We start from the raw sequence: 18,472 nt of genomic DNA, 5'->3' as shown, positions 1-18,472 counted from the left end.
CTTAGTCTCTGTTGAATTGAACATTTGGCTCCTTGGAAGCTGGGAGGCAAGTCGTCTTCAATTTCAAGTTCCATTTCAGAATTGAGGGCCCCATTCTTTAGAAATCCTCAGATCAGATTCTGCTCCCAGGGCCTGAAATCCTCCACCCAGCCACTTTCTCTATTTTTCACTTTCATCCCTTTCTGCTTACAGAGAAACTCCTCACTCTTGCTAAAGGACTTGTAGTCCCATGTGCTCTTGTACACACTCGTATTTTCTTTTCACTATGCATGAAGTCTTTTAAAAAAACTTTTCAAAATCAATAATTTCAAAACAAGAGGAAAATAATCTTACAAAGCAGGACTAGTACTCTTTATTATAGATTACAAATTTCAGTAATATAAATTCCATCAGTTTGTTAGAAATGGAATAGCCATAGTACACGGAGAAAGGAAACAGCATCTTTCGCCTATATAAGCATTCTTGGACATCTGGGGAGAAGAGAAATTAACTAGAAAGATGATCACTTTAAGCTCCACCATTTCTGGCCCCTTTCTGTGATTGTTGCCCAGCTGGATAGGTTGGAAGTGTACTGGACAACTCCATCTCTTTATTCCCATTACTGTCATCAGCACTTTCTGTATTGTCTCCTTCCTAAACGTGTCCCTTGAATACATCCTGGCATGTGCCCCACTGTCACTGTATGGTCCAGACTCGCCTTGCCGCTTGCTTGCAGTTTTGGACCAGCGTCCTCACCAGCTTTTCTATCTCTAGTCACTTCCACTTCTGAATCTTCCTCCCCACCTCACGCAGATTTATACTGCATATGGGAACAAGTCATGCCACTTTCACCTAAGCCGTCCCTGCCCTACTCTGACCAAACTAATCACCTCCTCTTTGCTTCTCCCCAGGCCTTGTTCCCAAGTGTGCTGTCGCATCTGTGATGTAATTGCATAATATTTGTCTTTCTTACCCACTAGACGGTGGGTCCTTGAAACCAAAGTTATTGCCTTATTCAAAACTTTGTCCCTACCTTCTAGAGAGTATAGTTCGTTCTTTCTTTCATAGAAATATGTATTGGATTATGTATTAAGTACAGAGTGATGAGAAAAAAAGTTCTTTTCTTGTCCATAAGATCTTGAGTGTTGGACCCTGTCTTGCCTTTGTATCCCAGTTCCCAGCACTGAGCCTGACATTTAGCAAGCAACTGGTGTAGATTGACTTATTGAATGAACAAATATATGTCAAGCCTCTGTGCTAATAATCCCTCTTTTCCCATCTTTGTTCTAACTCCCTGGGAAACAGCTCAGAACTAGGCTTCGTGGTCAGGCAGACTTGGGTTGAGTAGTGTGGCTTTGCCGTTTACTGACGGTGTGAGCTTGTTTCAGTTTGCTCTCTTGTAAAATGGAAAAATAAAATCTATCCTATGGGTCTTTGGAGGATAAAAGAGACATGTTTAAATCACTCGGGAGGATGCTTAGGACATGGTAAGAGCTCAGTAAGTAGGCTCAGATCAAGTGCTACCTCTTCCAGAAAGTCTTTCCTTCCCTCTTCTAACTCTGCTGAGTCAGGTGCCCTGCCTACATGCCCTCTTCTCTCAGAGCACACATCACAAGTGTCATAATTAATTCAACAGTGTTTTGGGGCCAGATATGGTGGCTCATCCCTGTAATCATAGTACTCTGGGAGACCAAGGCTCAGGAGTTTAAGACCAGCCTGAACAAGAATGAGATCCCACTCTACTATAAATAGATCCCAGCTCTACTATAAATAGAAAAACTACCTGGGCATTGTGGTGGGCACCTGTAGTCCCAGCTACTCGGGAGGCTGAGGCAAGAGCATTGTTCAAGCCCAGGAGTCTGACGTTGCTGTGAGCTATGATGATGCCACGGCACTCTACCCAGGGCACAGAGTGAGACTCTGTCGCAAAAAAATAAGAGTATTTTTAAGTTTCTGCCAGGTACTGAGTATGAGTTCAGAGTGATGATGGAAGAAAAATACTTTCTTGTTTGTGAACTCTTTAAGAGCTGGACCCTGTCTTGCCTTTGTAACTCTGGCATCTAGCATGGCGCCTGATATCCAGGAATTGACTGGTGTAGGCTGACTCATTCAAAGAACAAATGCATGGACATACTTTTGTTGTATTTGTGGTTTTCATATTCTTGCATGGATTTTTGATTAGTCTATTACATGAGTCTCAAGAGGTTCAAGAGATTCAGCATTCCAGTTTTGGCTAAGCAGAATATGTACAGGCTGGGCCAGCCTTCCTTAGGTGTGGCGGTTGTGACAGGAGGTAAGATCAAGATCATTCCACTCTTCTCTTTCAGATTCTATGACAAGGTACTTTCTTTGCATGAGGAGTCAACAACCCCTGTGGCTAACCCTCTGCTTGCATTTACTCTCATCAAACGCCTGCAGTCTGACTGGAGGAATATTGTACATAGTCTGGAGGCCAGTGAGAACATTCGAGGTAACGAGGAGGAGGGCTGGAGGGTAGGAGAGAAGATTCTATCTCCTGACTCAGTGGTAAGGAGAAAGATTCTGATGGATGTGAGGAGGGGTAATGGAGTGGGTATTAACTGATCTCCTTATCTCTAGCTAGTACAAAGAATAAGGTCACTTGCTAATAGGTTTATATGATTATACATTAGGAAGCACTTTCATATCCATCATCTCTTTTGATCTTCACAACAGTCCTGTGAAGAAGTACAGGATGTATCATCCCATTTAATGTATGTGTTGAAAATAATGATCCTCCAGTGGTTTCTCTTTTATTAAGTTGTCACTGCAGTGTGATCGGCAGCAAGATCACTTTCCTACTTTATTCCACTTTGTGGTTTAAGAAGGTCGTTGACTTTAGGGAACCATACAGGGTGAGATTTCTGGAGACTCATAGGATAGGACAATGTGATGAAGGTGTGTGCCTTGTTTTTTACTCTTCATTCACTCATTCTGAATGTTCCTCACTCAGAAAATTGCATTAAGCATTCAAGGGTGTCAGGAACTGTGCTTGCTGCTGGGAACACAAAGACAATTAAAACATTAGCTCATGAAGTATTTGAACAGGTGGTCATGCCTTGCATCATCACATGCTTACAAACTGGTTTTTGCCACATAAAATTCTCTTTTTATTTCATTATTCTTTTAAATTTCAGATTAATATGAAGGTACAAACGATTAGGTTACATTGTTTCCATTTGTCAGGCAAAGTCCAAGTTGTGGTTGAGCCCTTCACCCAGGGGATTTGCTGTATACCCTTACGGGCACAACCAATCTCCTTCCCTCCTACAATCTGTTTTTTGAATGGTGGATTGGTGTTTCTACTACTTTTATAGCCCTAAAGGATGGTTATGAGAAGGTGGAGCAAGACCTTCCAGCCTTTGAGGACCTCGAAGGAGCAGCGCGGGCCCTGATGCGGCTGCAGGACGTGTACATGCTCAATGTGAAGGGCCTGGCCCGAGGTGTCTTTCAGAGAGTCACTGGCTCTGCTGTCACTGACCTGTACAGTCCCAGACAGCTCTTCTCCCTCACAGCAGACGACTGCTTCCAAGTTGGCAAGGTAATGATGCTCAGAGAGGGGACCGATTGCTTGGCTCTGGTTTCTTTTTTTTTTTGGAGACAGAGCCTCAAGCTGTGACCCTGGATAGAGTGCTGTGGCATCACCGCTCATAGCAACCTCCAACTCCTGGGCTCAAGCGAGTCTCCTGCCTCTGCCTCCCAAGTAGCTGGGACTTGAGGTGCCCACCACAATGCCCAGCTGTTTTTTGGTTGCAGCCGTCATTGTTGTTTGGTGGGCCTGGGCTGGATTTGAACCCACCAGCTCAGGTGTATGTGGCTAGCATCTTAGCCGCTTGAGCCACAGGCGCTGAGCCCTTGGCTTTGGTTTCTTATGGGTGAAATAATTATGTACTGATCACTTGTACATGTTTCTAATACCATAAATTTGGAGATTTGATATTATTCCCATTTTCAGAGGAAGAAACCAAGGTTCAGAGGATAAATAACTTGTCTAAGATTATTCAATTTTAAGCAGCATAGTTACATTTTGAACCCAGTTTTTTAACTCCAAATCTGTGCTCACTTTGGCAGCACTTTTACCTGTCCTAAAATTGGAACAATACAGTGGTTAGTTAGCATGGCCCCTGTGCTTCACTCCAGGGTGAGGACTTCAGTTGGCAAGCTCAGGCCCCACTGGCCCCACAAGAGTTGGCAGAAGCATTTCTCATTCATCTTTTTGCAGATGCCCATCTTGTCCCCTCACATGCTGGCCGAGTTACTCTTTTCCCAAAGGATGTGCAGCTGGCTGGGAGGATCCGAGGCATTCAGGAAGGACTCAGCTGGACAGCAGGCTGCCAATGTTTCTGGATGATACCCAGGACTCTCTCTAGAGCACATCTAGATCCAATGGAGTCTAAAATGTTGCCTGGACTTTGCTGTCTCTGAGCAGCATGTACCTGTTGCTTTTTAATTTTATTTTTTCTTTGAGACAGCGTCTCACTCTGTCGCCCTGGGTTGAGTGCCATGATGTCATCACAGCTCACAGCCACCTCAAACTCCTGTTCTCAAAGGATTCTCCTGCCTCCTCTGAGTGGCTGGGATTACAGGTGCCCACCACAACACTTGGCTATTTTTTCTATTTTTAATAGAGACAGGGTCTCACTCTTGCTCAGAGCTGGTCTTGAACTCCTGAGTTCAAATAATTCACCTGCCTCAGACTCCCACAGTGCTAGGATCACAGGCTTGAGCCACTGCACCCGGCTTAGATTTTTCTTTTTTTAAGAAAGAGAAGACTACATGACTTTCGTCTGTAACAGAGATAATTAACGTATGGAACAGTCAACACAGTTCTAAAGCCCTGAAAATTATTTTCAGATAAAGAGTCTCCAAGGTTGACTTCAGTTTGTGAGTTACTCATGTGACTATTTAAGGAGTTTGAAGATAGCAGATTTGCTGTGTTGTGGGAGTAAAGGATATTTACTTATTAGTTTAGATCTTTTTGTACTATTTACATCTTTTATCATATGTATATTTGTTCTTTTATTTAAAACATATGGGAAAGAATAAGAGAAGACCATTTTATAGCCGGGTGTTGTGGTGGGCACCTGTAGTTCCAGCTACTTGGGAGGCTGAGGCGAAAGGATCACTTGAGCCCAGGTGTTTGAGTTTGTTGTGAGCTATGATGCCATTTCACTCAACCCAGGGTGACAGAGTGAGACTCTGTCTCCATTAAAAAAAAAAAAAAAAGGCTAGGCACAGTGGCTCACACCTGTAATCTATAAACTCTGGTAGACTAGGGGGCGGGGGGATTGCCTGAGCCCGTTCCAGACCAGCCTGAGCTAGAGTGAGACTTGTCTCTAAAAATATCCAGGCATTGTTGTGGGTGCCTTAGTCCCAGCTACTCTGGAGGCTAAGGCAAGAGAATTGCTTAAGCCCAAGAGTTTGAGCTTGCTGTGAGCTATGATGCCATAGCACTCTACTGAGGTTGACAAAGTGAGACTCTGTCTCAAAAAAAAAAAAAATTAAAGTGAACTTGGACTGCTACAGCAGAAGTTGCATTGTGTTTTTTGTATGTTAACATTAAGTTCTTCATTTGTATGCTATTTGCAAACAGCCACAATTTAAACAAGAGAATTGAGGGATGTCTCAACTCTGATGGAGTAAAGTATGTGCAGACTTTTGTAACTGAAAGCAATTTAAGAGATCTCCAGAGAAGTGGAAAGTACCACCCTAAGATCTGAGATCTGTGTGCGGTAAAAATGATTAGTGAGGGCACACTACTAATAATGATGCCATGATGCCGCAGTCCACTGAGTTCAGAGGCAGACTATAGGGAGGCACGAAGTTCTGTGTAATGCATGTTAAGCCTTTAGAAAACCTCTTCCTGTTTCACATCAACTTGTATTTATGTAGACATTTGAATAACACTTATCTATTTACAAAGAAAAGACCCCTCAAAATTCCATGCTCTGTCTACAACAGCTGAGGTGATCACATCCTTAGAATATTTTTGAAAGTGAAAGGGAATGTTATTATTTATACCAGAACGATAGACATAAACTGAAAAAAATGTTCCTTTGGTCACCCTAACTGTAGCACCCTGTCAGTAGTAAATCCCTGGTTGGAAAGAGGGAGCAGAGATGGGGAAAGGGATAAGGGATGGGATGTGAAGGTAAGATCGTGGAAACCTAGGACCCCCTGCAACATTTCCTAAGCATTGGGTGGCGCCTGTGGCTCAGTCGGTAAGGCGCCGGCCCCATATACTGAGGGTGGCGGGTTCAAACCCGGCCCCCGCCAAACTGCAACCAAAAAATAGCCAGGTGTTGTGGCAGGCGCCTGTAGTCCCAGCTACTTGGGAGGCTGAGGCAAGAGAATCGCTTAAGCCCAGGAGTTGGAGGTTGCTATGAGCTGTGTGAGGCCACGGCACTCTACCGAGGGCCATAAAGTAAGACTGGCTCTACCAAAAATATATATATATATTTCCTAAGCATTTAGAAATAATAAATTAAAATAGTGTCAAAAACTGAGGCCTTTCATTCACTTTACCATGACTTAAAGAAATAGGCTTTAGGAGTTTCCTGTATGAGGTATTTAATTGACTGTGATTGTTAAGTTATAATCACACTTCGGATTGTTTTATACTCTTTGCTAGCCTTTGCCAGCCTTTGCTTTAAGAACTAATGGAGTAGGGCGGCGCCTGTAGCTCAGTGGGTAGGGTGCTGGCCCCATATACCGAGGGTGGCAGGTTCGAACCCAGCCTCGGCCAAACTGCAACAAAAAAATAGCTGGGCATTGTGGCGGGTGCCTGTAGTCCCAGCTACTCGGGAGGCTGAGGCAAGAGAATCACCTAAGCCCAGGAGTTGGAGGTTGCTGTGAGCTGTGACGCCACAGCACTCTACTGAGGGTGATAAAAGTGAGACTCTGTCTCTAAAAAAAAAAAATGGAATGGCTCGTGTCTGTAGCTCAGCAGCTAAGGTGCCAGGCACATACACCTGTGGGTTCGAATCTAGCCTGGGCCTGCCAAACAACAATGACAACTACAACCAAAAATTAGCTGGACATTGTGCCAGGCGCATGTAGTCTCAGCTACTTGGGAGTCTGAGGCAAGAGAATCGCTTAAACCCAAGAGTTTGAAGTTGCTGTGAGCTGTGATGCCACAGCACTCTACCAAGGGCAACATAGTAAAACTCTGTCTCAAAAACAAAACAAACAAGAAAAAAAAAATGGACAATGGAGTAAGTCCTTTTTTAATTTGAACATGCATATTGCAGGAAAGTATATTTTTTCTGACTTTTGTAGTAGTCATTAGCGGATCTGAGAGTGGGCTTCACGTGTCCTGAGACCAAGCACTGGGATCAGTCTTCCAAATAAATGCAGAGTGGGTTGCCCTGAGTTTCTGTCTGTACTGTTTGTTATCTCTTTTCTGAGATCGTGAGTGGAATTAGAGCTCAATCATCACATTTGTGGTTGATTTAAATTTAAGCCAATTAAAATAATTTGATGAATGGTACTAACGTATGTTTCATTAATGAGGCCTTTCTGAAACTAAAACTGTATGTTGGAAATTTAGTAAGTTACTTCCTAAAAGTCTCACTGGTAATCTTTACTTCTTTATTTATTTACTTATTTTGAGACATAATAAGTCTTAAATTTCATGTACACAAAGTAATGTAATAAGCAGTTATATCTATAATTGTTCAGATTTTGCTATATTTGTTTCAGATTTTTTTTTTTTTTTTTTTTGTAGAGACAGAGTTTCACTTTATTGCCCTCGGTAGAGTGTCGTGGCATCACACAGCTCACAGCAACCTCCAACTCCTGGGCTTAGGCAATTCTCCTGCCTCAGCCTCCCGAGTAGCTGGGACTACAGGCGCCCGCCACAACGCCCGGCTATTGTTTTGTTGCAGTTTGGCCGGGGCTGGGTTTGAACCCGCCACCCTCGGCATATGGGGCCGGCGCCCTGCTCACTGAGCCACAGGCGCCGCCCCTGTTTCAGATTTTTAAGAAAACATATTACATATATTTATAGCTCCACTTCTCCTCCTCCTCCCTGCACACCACGGTACCCCTTCCTTGCTACCCTTGCCCAGGTAGCCATGGTCCGGAACTATACAGGATACACTCTTCTGACTCCAGTTTCTTTCACTCAGCCCATTATACTGGTGGAATCCACCAGTTGCATTTACTAATAGTTCATTCCTTTTTATTACTGAGTAGTATTCCACTATATGAATATGCCACAGTTTATTTATCCAGTCTCCTGTTGATGGACACTTGTATCGTTTCCAGTTTGGGAAGCTACTGTCAACATTCTTACGAATGTCCTTCTGCAGACATTTATTTTCATCTCTCTTGGACAGATACCTGGGAGTGATATTGCTGGGTCAAATAATTATCAACATGTAACCAAAGTTTCCTCCATGGATTATGTTAAAGCAGATCAACCTTTCTATTTTCTCAACTTCTTATTTAATTTTACCACTTTACTATTGTGTCTGTTGACTTTTGCTCATGATAGATTATTTCTTGATACAGTTTATCATGTTTGGTTGGGAGCTTATTTTTCAACAAGACAGTTTTCCCTCTTGGAGAATCTGTGTGGCCAGAGGTGCTGGAATATCCTTCAAGAGAGTGTTGAGTTTTCTTTTTCCAGGAACTTTGGCGATACCACTGATCTTAGATCCATTTTTATATTGATTTATTGGCAGGGGGACGGTCCTTGACCATACAAATAGTGTAAATTCATATCCTAAACTCATGAACTATAGGCTCAAAATTGTGAACATTTTGTGAAGATATTTTGTTTTCTACACAGAAGCCAGACAGAAACAAACAAACTTTCTTGTTTCCTTAAAGGAGCAGGTAAAATTTTTCTGATCTACCCTTTCCCTTAAGGTGTAGTTTTTTTGTTTTTTTAAAGAATCTAGTTTCAAAAGGGTGTCCTAGTTTGAATTCCCAGTCTTTGGAGGTCTAAGGAAGGCTTATCTTCTTCCTTCAGGCGTTATAACCTAAGATAATTAATCACTGAGGTTACTCACACCCACCCCCATCCTAGCAGTTTCAGCATCTGCTCATGGTTTAGATTTTTAGGTCCTTTTCTGTTTATGGTTTCCATTTTTTCTTGAAAATATATAGCAAAATACTTATTCTATTTTATTCAACATTTCTAAGTATTCTGTGTGGAAGCATTCCAGTTATCTCAGTGTACTATATTGCTGGATCTTGATGTTACTCATGAAAATCTTCTTTTTTTTTTTTTTCTGAGACAGAGTCTTGCTCTGTCACCTTGACTAGAATGTAGTGGTGTTTTCACAGCTCACTGCAACCTCAAATTCCTAGGCTCAAGTGATTCTCCTGCCTCAGCTTCCCAAGTAGCAGGGACTAGAGGCGTGTGCCATTATGCCTGCTGATTTTTCTATGTTTTTTAGAGACAGGGTCTCACTCTTGCTCAGGCTGGTCTCAAACTCCTGGTCTCAAGTGATCCTCCTGTCTCAGCCTCCCAGAGTGGTAGGATTACAAGCATGAGCCATTGAAACCAGCTACTCATGGAAATCTTCAGTAAATAAATTGTTAACATGGCAGGACAAGTTTAGTCATTTTTTTTTTTTTTTGAGACAGAGTCTCACTATGTCACCCTCTGTAGAGTGCTGTAATGTCACAGCTCACAGCAACCTCAAACTCTTGGGCTTAGGCGATTCTCTTGCCTCAGCCTCCCGAGTAGCTGGGACTACAGGCACCCACCACAATGCCTGGCCACTTTTTTTGCGGGGGGTGGGGTGGGGGGAGGAGTTGCAGTTGTCATTGTTGTTTAGCATGCCTGGGCCGGGCTCAAACCTGCCACCTTTGGTGTATGTGGCTGACGCCCTACTCATTGAACTACGGGTGCGGAGCCAAGTTTAGTCATTTTTTATATTTATTTTTCAACTCAACCTTTTTACAAATACATAAATTGAGGCCCATAAAAATGAAATACCATGGGTGGTGCCTGTGGTGGGCCCCATATACTGAGGGTGGTATGTTCAAACCTGTCTCTGGCCAAACTGCAACAAAAAGATAGCTGGGCACTGTGGCGGGTGCCTGTGGTCCCAGCTACTCGGGAGGCTGAGGCAAGAGAATCGCCTCAGCCCAAGAGCTGGAGGTTGCTGTGAGCTGTGACGCTACAGCACTCTACCGAGGGCGACAAAGTAAAACAACAACAATAAAAAAAGAAATAGCAGATTAATGGCAGACCTGGGGTTAAAATCAATTTGGTATTTAGGTTGCAGAGTTGTAGTATTTCTAGGTTTTTTTCCCTGTTATGAAGTTACACCTGAATTAGATCATTTTGCCAAGAGTCCTTCCAACTCTGATTTTATAATCCTTGTGTAGTCTGCAATGTTGACTTCCAGGAAATTCCACCTGAAGTCTGGTATTCTAGACTTACAGTTAACTGTAAGCTATTAGGAGACAGGAGCTATGTCTGGGACACATTGCCAGCATTCCAGCATTTAATACAGAATGAGCCCACTGGGCTTCCATAGCATTCCTGTGTCTATTTTCATTATGGCATCTAATGCACTGTGTTACAATTATTAGTTTACTCATGTTCCTCTCACTTGATTTAAACTCTGGAAGGACAGGGCCACCCCAATACAGAGTAAATACTCAGTAAATACTCAGAGTCCCTCTTTGTCACCCTTGGTAGAGTGCTATGGCATAATGGTTCACAGCAACCTCAAACTTTTGGGCTCAAGTGATCCTCCTGCCTCAGCCTCCCAAGTAGCTACAACCTCAGACCCCTGCCACAATGCCTGGCTAGTTTTAGAGATGGGATCTCGTTCTTGCTCAGGCTGGTCTTGAACTCCTGAGCTCAAGCAATCCACTCACCTCAGCTTCCCAGAGTGCTCGGATCACAGGTGTGAGCGACTGCCTCCAGTAGAATAAATAAATAAAATATCTTCCTAAAATCAAGCCATTCAAGACTCGTTAGCTTAGCCCATGCTGCTGTTTTTAGTTCACTTTTGAACTAAAGTGGACTGCTTGAACATATTCTTGCTTTTGGCTTCTGTTTCTGCCATTCCCTCATTTTAAAATGTTTTTCCTTCCAATTTTTGTTCATTGAAATCGTTTTCTTCTCCAAGGAAGGCCCAACTCAGGTGCCACTTCCTCCTTAAAGCCTTCTGGGATTCTAAAGGCTCCTCCCCTCTCTATGCCTCCACAACATAGTATACATTTTCCTTCCAGCACTCATTCCATCCTGTCCCATATTATAGTTAACTCAAAGTCATGTCTCTCTTCTCAAGATTACAAATTCCTTAAATGCAAGGGTGCTTGTGTCTCCTCCTACCTAATACAATGCATTGTATATAATAGATGCCTAATAAATTGAATTAAAATGAATTTGAGATTAAAGCTTGCCTCCTTGGGTCCCAGAGTCTTTCTTACTCTTTAAATTGTCATTTCTTTTTCTCTGCCTGTGGGCTAAGGCTTTAGTGATGGCACTTGTGTCCCCTGCAGGTGGCCTATGACATGGGGGATTACTACCATGCCATTCCATGGCTGGAGGAGGCTGTCAGTCTCTTCCGAGGATCTTATGGAGAGTGGAAGACAGAAGATGAGGCAAGTCTAGAAGATGCTTTGGATCACTTGGCCTTTGCCTATTTCAAGGTGAGACAGTAGGTGAAGCTCATTGCTTTTATTGCAATGAATATAATGTTTTATATCAGTTTTAGAATTTTGTAAGCATTTTTTCATTTTTGTTCTTCTTTTTTTGAGACAGAGTCTCACTATATCACCTTTGGCAGAGTGCTGTGGCGTCACAGCTCATAGCAACCTCAAACTCTTGGGCTTAAGCGATTCTCTTGCCTCAGCCTCCCAAGTAGCTGGGACTACAGGCACCTGGCACAACACCTGGTTATTTTTCTGAGTTGTCGTTATTATAGTTGTCATTTTTGTTTTAGCAGGCCTGGGCCAGGTTCAAACCCACCAGCCCTAACCATTGAGCTATGGTTGCTGTGTATGTGGCTGGCGCCCTAACCATTGAGCTATGGTTGCTGAGCCAAATATGGAGTTTTAAATACAATGCCCAATTATTTTGTTTGTTTCCCCTCTACCAGAGTCTACTTATTTCCCCATCATGCTTCCACTGGTGAAATTCTGTTTATCTTGCAAGGCACAGCTCAAATGTCACTCGGAAGTCTTCCTTAATTTTCCTCACTCCACCTTTGTGCTCTTATAGCACATTTTTTATGCCTCAGTAATAAAACACATAAGGCATTGTCTTATAGATCAGTGGTCCACAACCTTTTTGACATGAGAGAATAGTTTCAGGGAGGACAGTTTTTTCATGGATGTGTGGTGGGGGGACACTAGATTCTCATAAAGAGTGAGCAACTTACATCTCTCGCTTGCACCATTTACTGTAGGGTTCATGCTCCCATAGAATCTAATGCCACTGTTGATCTGACAGGAGGCGGAGCTCAGGTAGTGATGTCAGCGGCTGTAGATACGGATGAAGCTCTGCCCACTTGCCTGCCCACTGCTCACCTCCTCCTACACAGCCCAGTTCCTAAATGCCACAGACTGGTACTGATCTGTGACCCAGAGGTTGGAGACTGGACTTATAGATGATTTACATTTCCCCTGGCCCCCAGTAAATTAGAAGTAAATGTCCCACCATAGACCTTTTATTATAATATAATCATATGTATATTTTTCATTATATATTTTAGTTTAAAAAAAGTTTACTTACTGCTAATAATGAGAGACATTAGTGAAGTGCTTAAACCATGAGCTCTGGAGCCAGACAGGCCGGGGTTCAAATTCTGTGTAAATTTGGGCAACTTACTTAACCTCCCTGGGTCTCAAATTTCTCATCTGTGAAAGAGGAATAATAATGATGCTCACCTCAAGATTAAGTGAGCTAATATGTGCAAAGCCCTTAACAAAATACATAAATAATATATGCTACATATTCAATATACATAAGCTATTGTTCGTATATACTACACATTTCTTTTTTCATTTAATGTTATTTAGTGTACACATTTCCAAATAAACTTAGCTGGGATATCAAAAGTAATTCTTTGTTCTTCATAAAATATGATTTTATTTCATTACAAGACTCTAGGCTTTTTGTTTTAATAAAGAAAACTACCTTTATTTATTTATTTTATTTTTTTGAGACAGAGTCTCACTATGTCACTCTGGGTAGAGTGCTGTGGCATCACAGCTCACAGCAACCTCCAACTCTTGGGCTTAAGTGATTCTCTTGCCTCAACCTCCCAAGTAGCTGGGACTAGAGTGCCTGACAAAATGCCCAGCTATTCTTTTTTTTTTTTTTTTTTGACTGTAGTTGTCATTGTTGTTTGGCTGGCCTGGGCTGGATTCAAACCCACCAGCTCCAGTGTATGTGGCTGGCACCCTAGCCACTGAGCTATAGGCACCGAGCCAAGACTCTCTAGACTTTTGAAAATACATAAAATTGTATGTTGGTGCGCTTCCTCTTGTGATGAGTTGGGAAAGTTATAACCTTGAGTTAATATCTGATATTCAAGATATTCATAGATTACTTAAATATTCCTTTGCTAAATACAGAAAAGAATAATTCATGGTATTAATTAATTAGAAACAGTCTGTAAGTCCAGTATTAGTGGAACGATTAAGTTTTCTGTGAGGAAGTTCCTGGATGGAATAAAGTGCAACCATTACAATGCTATCTATTAAGATGGTGTAACGTTATAAAAACACTCCGATAATAATGTAGAGTGAAACAATCAGGATGTGGAAATGTGAAAAAGAAAAAAAGATCATAACTATGTAAAAGTTATATATTATTCAGTGTTTATAGTGCCCTGATTTCAGCGGGATAATTTTTTCCATCTCTGATACGTTTCATAATGGCCTTATTGTTGCTTTTTTCATTCAAAATGAATTTTTTTTAATTTGCTAAAATAAAATGCTTAGAAAGAAAGACATTTCTATCAGTGAGTCATCATCTGGCAGTACTCAGAGGAGGACTGCAGCCCACTCCTGTGGGGTCCCGCTCCCCAGATTCGTCTGGAAAGTCCCACCTCCTTTGGACCTAATTGAGTCCCTACTCAATGGGGCTGTGGGCAGCGTTCATTCCTGTGCACTGGGGAATGTTTCTGTTTTAGTTCTTCCTTTCCCTTTGCTTCCCTGAAACTAACCTTGTGGACTCCAGGAAAAACAGGATCTGGAAAACAAATTTTACTTTTACAAGTGTTTTCATAGTTCCATGTTGAATTTAATAATAAACTACAATCAAATAACAACACTCTGCTATTACGTGGTTTTGCACACGTCAAGATTTGAGGTCGCTGTAACAGTTTGTCTTCCTTTATTTCCCTACCTTCCCTGGTAAGGGTAGTAATAAGTCAACTGTAAATGAGGAAACTGGTGAGACCTGATTACAAATCAGGACCACATAGTCTTTGCATTTCCAGTCTGCTGCTCCTTTCAGTGAACCTTATTATCTACTGTGTTCGGAGTATTTTGTAGGTTTTAAAGCAATGTATTTAATGATTTGTTCAGAGGAAGTATTCTCAGTGCGGTTAATGCTTGCTTTTCCTTTTCTTTCTTTCTCTTTTTCACTAGGCAGGAAATGTTTCGTGTGCCCTCAGCCTCTCCCGAGAGTTTCTTCTCTACAGTACGTAATGATAAAAGATAATCCAGCCACAGTCTGATTTATGGAGAACTCCCTTCTGCTCCTGGCCTTTAATTCCTGCAAAGAAAACACAGCTATCTGTGGTTATTTACTCTCATAATCTAAGACATATTTCAAATTTTAGATGAAATCTTACATTCATGCAGATCAATGCATCAGGGTTTTTTTTTTTTTTTAATTAGGGGGAAATTTTTAAGTTAGTTGGGAAATGCTGAGAAGATACCAGCCTGTCCCTTCCCTCCTGCACTCCCAGCCAGTTATATATTAGTATTGCTTCAATGGGAACAAGTCCAGGATTGAGAGCCAGTTTCTTCAAGACATCTTAAAGACCCAGGTTTTGGAGGAAGACCCAGGAATGAATGAAATCAATGTGCCCTATGTGTGCAGGAAGGAGAACGACTCAGCGGGATCTTTCACCTCAGCTGCCCACAGAGTGTTATCAATTCTTTCCTTTAAACCAGAGCTCACTTTGCTATGCAGCCATCCTACCCACATGGCTTAGAGACCAGTTTCACCTCCCTTTAGGAGGTGCCTTGCTGACAACACCAAGGTAAACAGGAAGGAGATGCTTCCTAGCTTAACTCTGTTTAGATATTTTTGCTTTAAAATATTTTATATACATATATATGTGTGATTAAAATTTTAGTGGTAGATGGCTTCCTAGGCTTTCCTTTACTAAAATATTTAGATTCTAAAATAAGATACAAAATCACTATTTTGTTCTAATAGAAAGTTTTTCATACAGAACTTCACAATTGCCTTTATTCATAAATTTGAAATGAATCCATTTAGTAATGTTATTCCTTTCTGATCATTTAACCAACAGTAGGATAAGGAAGTAGTTGTGTGGACTGTAAACACATGGGTAATTAGTGGGGTACAAACAAAATTATAACCCAACCTTCCTTTTATTTCTGTGTGCTGGATCTTTTAAAATCTCTACCTCTCCCAGAGAACCTAAATTGTGTGTATAAGCAGAACACAGCAAATTGAGATTCCCAGTTTCATTTCTAGCTTTGCAATATTTTCATTGCTCTTTGGTCTTATTATTTCCATTCTCCAAAACTTCATTTCTCCTCTTGTTAAAAAAGAATGGTAATTTCTGCCCCCTCCTTTCCTCCTTTACCAAGGCGGTGGTTGTGGTTAGAAGCACGTTGGGCTCCTCAGAGAAAGATGCTTTGGGAGCATTAGAACAGTTCAGCACCACGTTCTGAGATGCACTGAGAATTAAGCACAGAGGCCAGCAGGCCATGGGTAGTCACCAACCCAAGGGGCATCCTGTGGCCAAAGTGGGCACAAACCGGTGGGCACAAACAAGACAGGAAATTCACTGGGTTTCCCCAGGGCCCTGTAGGAATCCAGGTTGGAAACAAAATCTGGAGTCCTTTCATCCTATAGTGTTCTGCTCTGAGTCTAGGCAAGTTACAATTTTGAAGGATCCAGAGGAGCCAAGACTGAACGAGCTTCCATTTTCCAGGGTCCCTCTGTAACACACTTTGGCTCTCTGGGCTTCTCTTTTATTACACTTACTTATCATTTTTGTTGTAAGTGGTGATTTAATGCCCCTTTCTCTGTTAGACTCTAAACTCTGGGAGGTCAGCCTCTAGCACAGTATCTGGTGCATAGTAGATGTTCATCAAAGATTTATTGAATGGATGGGTAAATGAATGACTGGATGCAAAAATGAAGCTCTTTCTTCTCTATACATAAAACTGACCATCACTATCCTAGATCAGCCGTCCTCATGATCCCTTGGCTGAAGAGTATTAAGTATCATGTTCCTCCCCAAAGCCTTCTGCGCCTTCAGATTTGCCAGGCCCAAGTCAGTCTTTTTTGAACACCAGGTACTCTCCAGAGCAAGGACCTTAGGTCCTCCTGTGCATTAACACGAGGAGTTATTCGGGGGTCCAGTTACCTGTTCTGCACAGCAGTGAAGGTGTAGGAAACCTGGATAGCACTCCCTGGGGCCAGTATTGGTTAATCTATATTATTCCTGCTCTGATTTCTCTCAGGCCCTGATAATAAGAGGATGGCCAGGAATGTCTTGAAATATGAGAAGCTCTTGGCAGAGAGCCCCAACCAGGCAGTAGCCAAGACTGTCATGCAGAGGCCCAACGTACCCCACCTACAGACCAGAGACGCCTACGAGGCGTTATGTCAGACCCTGGGTTCTCAGGTAGGATCTGTCAGGGAAAGATAAAAGGGGGAAAGGCTTGGCTAGAGAGCAAGAAGCTAGTACTGGGACCATGTGAGGGGAAAGGGCAGCTGGGCAGCATCAGAGTGACCACATTCTGTGTCTCCTGTATTCCAGTTGTTTTATGCCAGTGGTTCCCCTAAGGCAGCAGTTCTCAACCTGTAGGTCGAGACCCCTTTGGGGGTCGAACGACCCTTTCACAGGGGTCACGTAAATACATCCTGCATATCAGATATTTTCATTACGATTCATAACAGTAGCAAAACTACAGTTATAAAGTAGCAACAAAAGTAATTTTATGGTTGGGGGTCACCACAACATGAGGAACTGTATTAAAGGGTCACGGCATTAGGAAGGTTGAGAACCACTGCCCTAAGATTTCTGCTCCTAGATCCTTCTTTTCCACAGACTCTAGTCTTCCCTTACAGCCCACTCACTACCAGATCCCCAGCCTCTACTGCTCCTATGAGACAAATTCCAGCCCCTACCTGTTGCTCCAGCCCATCCGGAAAGAGGTCATCCACTTGGAGCCCTTTGTTGCTCTCTACCATGACTTTGTCAGTGACTTGGAGGCTCAGAAAATTAGGGAGCTTGCAGAACCGTGGGTGAGTGTCCCCAAAGCCTGCCAAGAACTTCCTCATGTGTCTTCATGTGCCTGGAGTTTGGGAGTGTGAGAACAGGCAACCTCAACAAACTGGACATTTCATTAGTCTGGGAGCTCAAAAGGCCAACCATTCCATAAAACTAATCCATGGTGGGAAAAACATCACAATAGTGATTGTCTCTGGAAGGGAAAGGATTAACTGGGAATGAGGTACAAAGGAATTTTCTGGGGTGTTGAAAATGTGCTCTTAATACCTTGTTAAGGACATGATATACACAGCTGTGTGCATTTGTCAAAAGTCAGCAGACGGTCCTCTTGAGACGTATTTACGCATATCATTATGTGTAAATTTAACCTAAAAAAATAAAAATATAAAAGAAACTTTCCTTAGTAAATGTAGAATGTAAATGTCTTAACACAATAACTAAGAAAATGCCAGGAAGGCTATGTTAACCAGTGTGATGAAAATGTGTCAAACGGTCTATAAAACCAGTGTATGGTGCCCCATGATTGCATTAATGTACACAGCTATGATTTAATAAAAAAAAAAAAAAAGAAACTTTCAAAAATGTCAACTGTTCCTCATAATTAGAAAGAAAAAAGGAAGAAAGTGTGAGTTGACAGGGTCAAGGAGTGAAATCCTAAACCATATTTCAGAGTTAGAATGTAAAGTTCAACTTTGTTATTTTGCTAAAGAGGAAACTGAGGCCCAGATTTGGGAAACTGGGCAGGGACTTCATTAAGGTCATGATCACGAGAGCCACGACTGAAACTTAGAGGTACATTGATTGGCACTCTGATGTTAACTTAAGACTATGTTATGCTCAGTAACAAGCAGCCCCAAATCTCAGAGACAGCAACAGTAAAGGTTTAATTTTTTCTCTCATTACTTGTCTGTCTTGGGCTGGCTGCAGCTCTGCTCCACACTCTGGGACCCAACCTGACAGCAGCCTCTTATGTAGGACATTGCCAGGCTCATGGGAAAGGAGAAAGGCAGAGATGGCAAACACAAACTGGCTCATCAGGCTTCTGT

General features: G+C 42.2%; 1 protein-coding gene across 3 annotated transcripts in view; it reads left to right on the top strand.

The window, feature by feature from the left end:
* Nucleotides 1–18,472, top strand: part of P4HA3 (prolyl 4-hydroxylase subunit alpha 3) — a 70,129-nt gene that overhangs the window by 5,694 nt on the left and 45,963 nt on the right. For all 3 annotated transcript variants that reach the window (XM_053561289.1, XM_053561288.1, XM_053561290.1), the window contains exons 2-7: nt 2,307–2,449; nt 3,315–3,538; nt 11,473–11,622; nt 14,572–14,623; nt 16,654–16,817; nt 17,264–17,440. In XM_053561289.1, the coding sequence (XP_053417264.1) occupies nt 2,307–2,449; nt 3,315–3,538; nt 11,473–11,622; nt 14,572–14,623; nt 16,654–16,817; nt 17,264–17,440 (910 nt within the window). The remainder of the gene's footprint in view (nt 1–2,306; nt 2,450–3,314; nt 3,539–11,472; nt 11,623–14,571; nt 14,624–16,653; nt 16,818–17,263; nt 17,441–18,472) is intronic.

This window comes from Nycticebus coucang, chromosome 14, assembly GCF_027406575.1.
Source record: "Nycticebus coucang isolate mNycCou1 chromosome 14, mNycCou1.pri, whole genome shotgun sequence".
Taxonomy (NCBI): Eukaryota; Metazoa; Chordata; class Mammalia; order Primates; family Lorisidae; genus Nycticebus; species Nycticebus coucang.
This window is presented reverse-complemented; position numbering and strand designations above follow the sequence as displayed.